At 33.0% G+C, this 10,689-nt stretch overlaps 1 protein-coding gene across 1 annotated transcript; it reads left to right on the top strand.

Moving 5' to 3' along the window:
- The first annotated feature begins 4,308 nt into the window (after window positions 1–4,308).
- LOC117933215 (transcription factor MYB41-like) lies at window positions 4,309–5,675 on the top strand. Its single transcript, XM_034854606.1, has 2 exons — window positions 4,309–4,577; window positions 4,658–5,675. Exons 1-2 carry the CDS (start codon window positions 4,309–4,311, stop codon window positions 5,673–5,675), a joined length of 1,287 nt encoding a protein of 428 aa, XP_034710497.1.
- The last annotated feature ends 5,014 nt before the right edge of the window (window positions 5,676–10,689 follow it).

The raw sequence follows: 10,689 nt of genomic DNA, 5'->3' as shown, positions 1-10,689 counted from the left end.
TGGTGTCAGACTAGCAGCTGAAACCCTACACCCCCAACCCCTGGTCCTTGTATATAGTATATATATATACATTCAAGTTTTCCAGTGTTCAGGCCGGGAAAACGAGAATCTAATTTTTTGCTTAGCCTTAGTGTCATTACAGCAGATGCGATGTTTAAACAAATAATTTCGAAGAAAAAGATATGTGATACCTAGGGATGAGAAAAAGGACCAAAAACATAGGAATTAGGAGCCTGGAGGTGGGGCATACCGCAAATGGGCTGTAGAAATCGATGGTATCCGTCAAATCTATATCTTGGAATGGTGTTGGAAAAGATGGCCATACATGTGGCCACCCATCAAATTTCTAATCAATATTAAATCCAAGGCTTTAGGACTATTTTTGGAATAAACAATAACACATTAGCTATAAAAATTAAATTTTTGTCACTTTTCCTTGTATTTATTTAAATAAACTTGTGCATTATAAGTGTAAAATTAATAAACTTATACATTATAAATATAAAAGTATGATTTTAATTAAACTGATTATTTAGTTTTGGACTGGTTCGAGACGCCGTGGTTGGAGAGCGTGAGGTGTGAAGGCGGTTAAGTAGGGAGTGGTTATACAAGGATTTTTCATGGGTCGTTTCTGTAGGGGGTTTTTCGTGAGTGGGTTTGGGTTTGAGAGGGCTTGGCCGTGGTTGTGTGATGGTGAGAATGCCGGTTGGGAAGGCTCGTCGTACGGCTGATGGTGCTGTGTTGGAGGGCGAAGGTGGTGAATTGTTTGAACACATCCACTCCCATCCATAGCCATTAGGGACGATGACAGGACGGTTTCGGGACAGCTCGCCCCAATCCCACCATCGCTCTGTTTATTCAAAATTATTATCATCCCCGAACCATTTAAAAAATTAAATAAGACAAGACGGGTATGATAATTTTTCATATCCGCTCGTTTAATTTTTTTGTTTAATTTTAATTTTTTTTAAAAAAATTACTTTTAAAATTTTTAATTACATTAAAATAAATATGTTTTATAAATAATTAAATTATTTTATTTTTATAACTTATTTTATTAAAAATATTTTGTTATTATTTATATATTATAAATAGTAAAATAAAAATTAAATTAAATTATTTTTAAATTTTAACTTTATATATAATCAGGGCGGGGCAGGATGGGATGGAGGCAATACCCGAACCCGCCCCAGGTTTTAAAAAAAAATTCTTAAACCTGTTTATTAAAATTGAACCACATCCCATTAGGAGAGGGCGAGATGGGTATCCGAAAAAACTCGCCCCATTGTTATCCCTAACAGCCACATATCTCATTTGTTCTCTTTCAATTGCCTCATAAACAATTAAAAAAGACGAACTATTTTCCCTATCCTAATTATCATCATTATGAACATCCTCAACTCTTATACTGTCATCATCACATTGTCTTCCTTCTTCATATTCCTCATCCTTTTTCGCTCTATGCTCAAAAGTAAATAAGTTTTAAACATTATTAGTATCATCATTTTCACAAAGTAATAAAGGTATGCAATTACCAATTAATGAATTCATTTATAAGTTAATCGGTACTTGTTCTATAAATAACTCAATTTCATCCATCCCAAATTTGTTATACATTTAAAACATTCGAGCTACACTACTATCATTATTTACTGGACAAGGTTAGAATTTATTCCTTCTTTTCATAGAATAATTACAACTAATAATTAATTGAAAATGTTTTCTATTGATGTCAGTTACCAAGTATATAATTTCCTACAGTTGTTCATATGTTATTCTAAGAGACACATCAATAGGTTCAACCACAACTCTATCACCAACATAATCAATATTGGTTTATATTCTCACCATTTTCCCATTACGAAAACAAACTATTGCCACGGATGAATTAACATAATTTACCTATAGAAGAAGCCAATAAAATCAAATCAATTTCATTTTTAACCATAAAATTACACAATAAAAAACATTATTTATAACATCAATTTGTGATGAAATAAAAAAATAGCAATAATAAGATATGTTATTAACAATAATCAAATAATAAATAAGACTTTAATATCCAAATAATTCAATGTTTTTTTATTAATAATATTTTCTTATTATTTATTACAACTAAGTGTTTTTTTTAGAATTTTTTGCATATATTTTATATTTTTATACAATATCATTCCAAAGTGCATTCAACTTAAGACTTATTACCAATTTAATAATTTTAAAATACTTCAAAAAATAAATTAAAATATACCCATTAAGGTCATTATCCTTGACTCTCCTAACTTTCATTCAATTTAATAAGTCTAAAAATAGTAATTAAAATATTAATTTCTTTCTTGTTTCTAATAAATTTTATAAGATTTTTAGGATTTATGTACGAATATATTATCCAGTAGTAATTAAATTAATTTAACTTTTTTAATTGTCTAATTAACCAAAATGAGAAATATAAAATAAATATTAATGGAATATAAATATTAAATATTGGGTTTGCTAAAAGAAAAAAAAATTGTCACATGTTTAGTAATAACGTTTATAGATTAAAAATAAATCAAATTTAATTTTTTAAAATTTAAAATAGAAGTGGACATAAAACATGAGGTTGGTAATGGCAAAGAAAGTGGGTATAAAACGTTAACTTTGGTTTACCTGATGTGGCAGAGAAGGAGAAAAGTTATTCCAAGAGAAAGAAAAAGAAAAAAAAGGGTGTGCAGGAGGACAAAAAGGAGGTGGAGGTGGGTTTTTGTGTGCTTTGACCTGTGTCAGACGAAGTCAATTACATCTCCTATTAGGGTGCGTTTTATTTCTTTGAATTATCAGGATTTTGTCCCCGTTGTGCCTCACCCTCGTTGGATTTGATCGGATTCCTTTGAAATTGGGTGTAGTCATTGTTTTTTATTTGATCTTTTGTTACAATAGAAGTTTTTAATGTTTCATTCTTCTCCGATTGATTAGTGAAAAAGTTGAGAAAAATGAGGATAAATTAAGTCATGAACCGCTTATGTTATATTTAATTGAATCTGAATCCTAAACAGAATAATAAAAGATAAATAAATAAAAATTTACTTATTTTATCCAAATATTTGGTTATTATTTTATCCAAAAATAAATTATTTCAAAATTTTGGCTTACACTGGAAAAAGCAGCTGGCGGGAGCCGTAGGTGGGAGTCGCACGTGGTGGAAGTCATAGACAGTGAGGAGAGACAATGATAGGTGGGAGGCTTTCTGAAGTTCGATTTGCGCTTTGGATTCTGTGTTTGAAAAATGGGCACATCTCATCAAATTTCTGTACTTTCTAATCAATATTAAATTCAAGGCTTTAGGACTATTTTTGGAATAAACAATAACAGGGTTAGCTATGAAAATGAAATTTTTGTCACTTTTCCTTATATTTATTTAAATGAACTGATGCAATATAAGTATAAAATTAATGAACTTATACATTATAAATGTAAAATTATGATTTTAATTAAACTGAGTTTGGGAAGCATATAGAATGCTAAAGCTGTGTCATAGATAGCTACAAACATTGAGATAAAACCGGAGTACATTCAAAGAATATTGGAGTCATTTATCTATATGAAACCAACCCAGAAATATTGAACCATTATTTTGTCTAAAAATGAGTCTAACCCCTCAACATGTGTGTCAAATCACCATCAAATTGGGGGGAGAGGGAGAGGATGGCCTTTCAAAGGGAGTTGAGATCACGGTAGTAGATACAGTGAGATTCATTGTTAACTTTTATCATGTTTGAAACCTTATTTAGTAGAAATGTTGAACTCATTAGGCATTGTCCCTAATCACATAATTTGGAAATATTGAACTCATTGGGCATCGTCCCTAATCACATAATTTAGAGATGTTGAACTCGTGAGGCATTGTCCCCAATCACATAATTCAAACGACCTTTTATTCGAAGGATCACGTCTTAGTCTGGGTGGATAGCAAAGGTTATCTCCCACTATCCGCCATAAGATAGCAAAGGTTATCTCCCCACTATCCACCATAAGCGTCTAAAAAAGTTACATGGAATTCAGACAAAAATGTCTTCTTTTACTAACCACACACCGACGCATGCCTGGTTTTTCTTCTCCAATTAATGCAAGAGACTGCATGCAACCAGCTCACCATATAGAATCCTCATTTGCCAAGTTCGGGGAACAGAAATATCATCCTCTTTCTTCAAAGGTCATGCAAACTTCAATTATTCTTTATTCATTTCTTTGGAGCTCAGTAATCAGTGTAAAATGTTCAGCATTTCATGGAGAATTTATAGGGTTTTCTTCCATCTTTGCAGGTAATCTATGATGCCAGGATCACGGGCACATGAGCAAGGTGGGCTCAAGAGGCGTCGATGGAGTAGAGAAGAAGATCAAAAGCTCATTGAACATATGAACAGACGCCCTAAGAGTGGAGGGTGGGCAAACGTGCCAAAGGATGCAGGGCTGATGAGTAGGTCTGGAAAAAGCTGTAGATTGAGGTGGACAAACAATCTGAGACCCGGTATCAAGAACGGGAACTTCACTCAAAAAGAAAATAACACCATCATTAGACTCCAATCCCATCATCGCAATCGGTAATGAGAGTCTCTTTATTTTCTTCCTCTTTTTCGATTACGAAAATATATCATTTGAGAAGCTTTTCTTGTTTTTGCAGGTGGAGCCTCATCGCAGCTTATCTTCCAGGAAGGACTGAGATTCAAATCAAGAACCATTGGAACACGCGTCTGAAGAAGAACCTTGCGAGGAAAAAGGATATTCCGACCGCCACTCAGACACCGTTGTCACAAAAGTCTCTTGCCGCTGCTGATTTGTTTGATTATACTGGGAATTATCGAAACGGCAATGCCCTGAAGTTGTCAGATGCACAGCTACCCAATCTTCACTTGCTGCATAATCCAGTACTGCAAGGCTTCGGTTACGTTACACCCAATCCTCAGGCTCAGCTCCATGGACTTACTCGTTTCAATTCAATAGGCCCTGTTCAGGCTCTCCCCACTACTCTTCCTCCTCAAGGAAGCAGTTTCAATTACCAGGCTATGGAACGTCCAGTTCCACAACCAAGGAATAACCATGGAGCGGATTTCATCAATATGCCAACAGACCCTGCTCAGACCCTGCCCAGTCTTCCTCCTCAAGGTCTACTCAGTTTCACTTACCAGGCTATTGAGGAACCAACAGTTAACAACAACTATACAGACCAGTTTGGGCCTTTGATTACCAATATTACAAATACAAGTTCGATCCCTGACCCACAAGTTAACAACAACCCTGCAACCGATGTTGGTTCTTTGTATGGGAATGTTCCAAATGGAAGTTCGATTCCACCATTAATGGTTTCAGCCATCTACATTACTAACCAAGTGGAAAACGAGATCACCCTTCCAGCTGAAGAAATCTCCAACCCTTTCTCCACTTCAACCATCTGTGAAGCCTGGCCACAATGGGTTATGCCTGGCCACAATATGCCAACAGACCCTGCTCAGACCCTGCCCAGTCTTCCTCCTCAAGGTCTACTCAGTTTCACTTACCAGGCTATGGAGGAACCAACAATTAACAACAACTATACAGACCAGTTTGGGCCTTGGATTACCAATATTACAAATTCACCAGTCTGCGGAGACCTTTCACTCGAGTATTTCTCATTCGTTCATCCTAATACTACCATTATGTAGTGTTTTTGGGGGTTTTGCATTATGTTGAGGGGTTAGACCATTTCTAGACAAAATAATGGTTCAATATTTCTGGGTTGGTTTCATATAGATAAATGACTCCAGTTTTCTTTGAATGTAACTCTTTTTAGACCCATTTCTAGACAAAATAATGGTTCAGTATTTCTGGGTTGGTTTCATATAGATAAATGACTCCAGTTTTCTTTGAATGGAGGGTGGTGGGGTTGTGTGGGGTTGTGTGGGGTTGTGTGGGGAAGCGTGTCATGTCCAGGGATCAATAACCTCATTCTTCGGGGGTGGGGGGTGGTGGGGTTGTGTCGGGGAAGCTAGTCATGTCCAGGGATCAGCTAGTCATGTCCAGGTTGTCATTATTATTGAGTCAGACATAGATCAACAATATTAATATTTTTTTATAATTAAATAAAGTTTTTATTCGATTTTTCTTTAATTTCATAAATAAAATAAAATAAATAAATAAATTTAGCATTTTCTAACTTATCTTATATTTATACTTTTTATGGTTAAATAATTTTTTATTCCTTTTTCTTTATTTTCAAAAATAAAAGAAAATAAATAAATAAATTTAGGTTAAATAATAGTTTTTAAATAATCATTTTATTTTATTTTTAATTATATTTTACATTAAAAATTAAATAAAATAATCGTTTTATTTGTTTTAATTATTTTAAATGTCAAACGATTTGAAGCATAGTTTACACACTCATGTGGATATAATTTATGCATATGTATGAAATTTATACCACTATATATGAGTGTTACAATAACTATATAAGGAAAATATATTAATTATACAAATATGTATAAGATTACCATTTGTGGAGAATTTCAGTTCATTTTGAACTTTTTTTTTTTTGTCATCCAAGGGTTGCATACTCTCATACCACAATGTTCTTTCTTTCCACCATTTTTTTTTAGTGAAATTTTATCTAAATGAATCTATATGTAAAAATGTAATTTAAAATTATTATTATATTTATCAAATTTTTTACTAAGATTATCTTAAATTCTTTTAATATATTTATACTCATTTATTTAAAAAATGAAAAACTAATTTTCTATAAACATGTTTTATTACCTTTCAAGTAAAAAATTAAATATATTTGAAAGTCAATAAAAAAAAATTAAATACCACTTTCAATCATTTTTAGATAAAATTTTATATAACATATTTTATTTGAAATTTAATTTCTAAAGTTCTACTAAAAAATTATATTAACAATTTTTTTATTATTAGTCAAAATATTTTGCATTAGTTTATCAAAATTATAAATATAATATTAGAACTTCATATCATAGTTATTTTTTCAATAAATTTATCTTTTAAAATTTTTTAAAATAAAAACATTAAAATTTAAAAAGTTGAAAGGATATATATAGAGAGTGATAAGTCAAATTTTTTTTAATTTTTTTTAAAATATGGTTAATGTGGAAAATAAAGAAAATAATTAAAAATAAGAGAAAAATATAAATAAATGGGTAATGTAAATTCAAAATAAAAAAATAAAAAATAAACTAAAAGATAAATACAAAAAAATAAAAAATATTTGGACAAAAAATCCCAAAATTTTCTCCTTACTTATAATAAGAGTAAATGGATGCAATATGTTAAAAAATAAAAAGAAAAAAAAACTTAATATTTCTTATTTGACATAAAATACAAATATGATAAGAAGAAAAGAAAAGAAAAAATAGAAAATTAGAAATAAGTGATAAGTAATAATGAATAGAAAAGGAAAAAAAAACACAAAAAAAAATTGAAAGTCACACTCATTATGTGTTTATGCAAGGGTTGAGGATAATTTAGGGATTAATGAAGGATGATATTCTTCAACTTAATTTTTACACTTGATTTGAGTTTTGAGCTTAAATTTTCAAGATATAAGCATTTAGGTCAATATTAACGCACATCCTACCCTAAAGCACAATTCTACATTTTTTTTCTTTGGCTATATTTGTGGGCGTGTGGACCCCATATTTCAGCTCATGCGTTTCCACTCGATGGCGAGCTCGATTTTTATTTTGAAAATCGATTTATTATTTGAAAACTGACTTGGGGTCGCCACTTATTTTTGTTTTATTTTTAAAGGGTAAATAAAATAAGAAAGAAAACCCTAAGTGTGACTCCTTATTTTGGAAAAGGTGGTCTGTGAAAAACCGGATCGGGTTCGAGGGTCAGGTTACTTATCAGGAAGGTACGGTAAAAGCCATAACACCCCTCCAAGTCCCTAAAATCGGATTTCTACTAATAAAATGAAGTTGATGTGGCCATTGATGTGTAAATCAATGATTACCCAAAATGATTATGCACGTATGAAAATCGGAACACTCAATGAAGAATGATCAAAGTGAGAGCGGGACGTACCTTGACATTAAACGATTAATGTGCTATCACAAAAATAGGGTCAGTGTACAATAAAAAGCATGAACATAGCTCATATATCACTAAATCGAGTACAAAAGTCATCATGTGTCACAATTCATTCAAATTGATTTTTATTTTAAAGAAGATTCTTTGACGTAGGCCCCCACCAAAGCCCAATTTATTTTTGAGTGAATTAATTTTATAAATTCTATAATTAAGAATTACGAAAATAAATTCACACTTATTTTAAAATATTTTAAAAAAAAATCAAAGAAAATTTGAAAGTGACTTGCCGGAAAGAAAAGGGGGCCAAATTTTATTGGAAAATAGGTTTTTTAGGACCTAAAAACTAAGGAATGAAAAAGTGGAGGAGTTGGGATTATTTGAAAAGCTAAATTTGAGAGAATATTTACAAAATAGGATGTGGTGCAATTATTTCAAAAATGGGAATAGGAGATGGCACGTGTCTCAAAGGTAGCCATGCATTGACGTACAAATGAAAAGGTAAGGAGGGAAAACCAAATAAGAATGCAGTCTGGAGTGCCACTACATCTGCTCTGTCATCAACCCATCTCCAAATGAATCACATGATCTTGCTGTATGGCTGGCCATCCATGTACTGCACCACCAACTGCACGCCCACCAACATATGTAAGATACTGCACACTACATCTGCTTTGTTGTCTCGGTTTCCCAAGCCCCACTTTCACCGCTGACAAGTATAGACTGGCTTCGAGCTTTATTCATCGTAACTCTATAAGGCTATGTTTGGTTCCGAAAAATGGGAGAGAAAAAAAATTGGAAGGAAAAATGAAATGAAAGAAAAAACTAAGGGAAGGGAAATAAAATTTTTTCACTTGTTTGGTTATCCATGGAAAATTCAAGGAAAAAAAATTCATTTTCTTTTATTTGATTAATCATGAAAAAAATATAAAAAAAAAATTGAAGGAAAATAAAATCATAAATTCATATTAGATGGTTATCAATTTGTTGAATAATAAAAAAAATTTCAGGAAAATAAAAATTGAACTCTTGGAGTAGATTGGTAGAAATATATCAGTCTCATTCAAAGATTGATCCATTTGCCTTTGCAAACTCTACCAGTTCCTCTGATTGTCTTCTTGATGCAGCATGACCAGTTGGATTATTTGGAGATATATTTAATACAAAACTGAAAGAAAAAAGTCACTTTATGAAATGCTTGCCTGAGACTTCACTTCTCCATTTTCAAGGTTGAAGGTATATTTAAGAAGTCCTTTTCCAGTAAATAGGTTAAATGTTACTATCAACGCAATCTCTTCAGGGATGATATACCATCGCCTCCGAAACCAGTAAGTACCATCCACTTCTTTCCAGATACTGCACATCTCCAACATAAAAAAAATGATCCATAGTCCACACAATTACTACTACAATAAAATAATAAGAATTCATATCATTTTCTCTTTTTCTTGTCCCTCATAAGCACCAGAAAAGAAAAGAAAACAGAATTTCAAGTCCCATGTTTTTGGTCATTTTGCTCCTTAGAAATTAAAAACTCAAATCAATCAACCCAAATAGTTATGTCAAACTCACTTGATAATGAACGACATAGTATTCAAGTTTCAAATTGATTCGCTTCATTTTCCCACATTTTATCAGTAATCAAACAGACAATTTAGCAAAAGGAGATAAAGGACTATACTTTTCAATATGAGCCGCCCATAAATCACTGGAAAGAAGCTTCTCCCTTGCAGTTCTCTTCCGTCTCTTCCCTTTGGCTTTGGAAGCACAACCTCCTTATCCAATTTCCGGGCCTCGCAAAACTGGCATATCCAATCCCCTTTTGGAACCTCCTTCAGCGGTGGTTTCAAACACTTCAAATGAAACCCACCCAGACAATAATCACACTTAATTATCACAGCCCTTCCAGACTTGAAACATACCCTACACTCCTCCACTTGCAATTCTTCATCATCCGAGCTCGCATTTTCCCTTCTTTTCACATACAAATCATCGCCTACCGCAAATTCACCCCCATCATACACAACCTTCTTGTAATAAACCCGCTTCTTCGGCCTCAAACTCGCATTCCTCGAAACCCTAGCCCTAGTCACCACATTTCCCTAATCAGGCTTCTTCCTCTTCCGCACCTCTGACACATCAGGAGTGACCCGAAGCTTCAATCTTTCACCCTTTTTCACATATTTTGGGGCGCTTTTCAGGTTCAAAAAATTGCAAGGACGACCGGCAAGATGAATGGCGAAGATCTGATGGATCTGGGCTTGAGACTTGGAGTGAGGATCGACGAGGAGTTACGGTTTTCGGCACTGGAAGGTGGTCGGAGTGATACCGGTGGCCGTTGAAAGGGTCGACGTCGGTGAAATGCCATAGCCACCGATGAAGAGGAAGTTAAAGGTGAAGCCTGGGCGAAGAAGAGCCCGATAAAATTTCCCCCCCTTTTCCCTTCTCTTTTCTCTTATTTTCCTCGTTATTTTTTAAGAAAAATAATGGGGAAAATATTAAGATATTTTCTTTAATATTTTCTATTGTATTTTTTTTCCATCGTATTTTCCACATCATCCAAACTAAAGAAAATCGTTTTCCTCGGCAGTTTTTTTCCTTTCCTTAACATTTTCTGGAACCAAACATAGC

The sequence above is a fragment of the Vitis riparia genome, chromosome 16 (assembly GCF_004353265.1).
Source record: "Vitis riparia cultivar Riparia Gloire de Montpellier isolate 1030 chromosome 16, EGFV_Vit.rip_1.0, whole genome shotgun sequence".
In the NCBI taxonomy this organism is placed as follows: Eukaryota; Viridiplantae; Streptophyta; class Magnoliopsida; order Vitales; family Vitaceae; genus Vitis; species Vitis riparia.
The sequence above is the reverse complement of the archived record's forward strand: the minus strand, read 5'-3'. Positions and strand labels throughout refer to the sequence as shown.

Excerpts from the sequence above, each read along its gene's own strand:
- LOC117933215 (XM_034854606.1), top strand. The coding sequence starts at position 4,309 with ATGCCAGGATCACGGGCACATGAGCAAGGTGGGCTCAAGAGGCGTCGA. Across the intron at positions 4,578-4,657 it reads CAATCCCATCATCGCAATCG|GTGGAGCCTCATCGCAGCTT; the intron begins GTAATGAGAGTC and ends TTGTTTTTGCAG.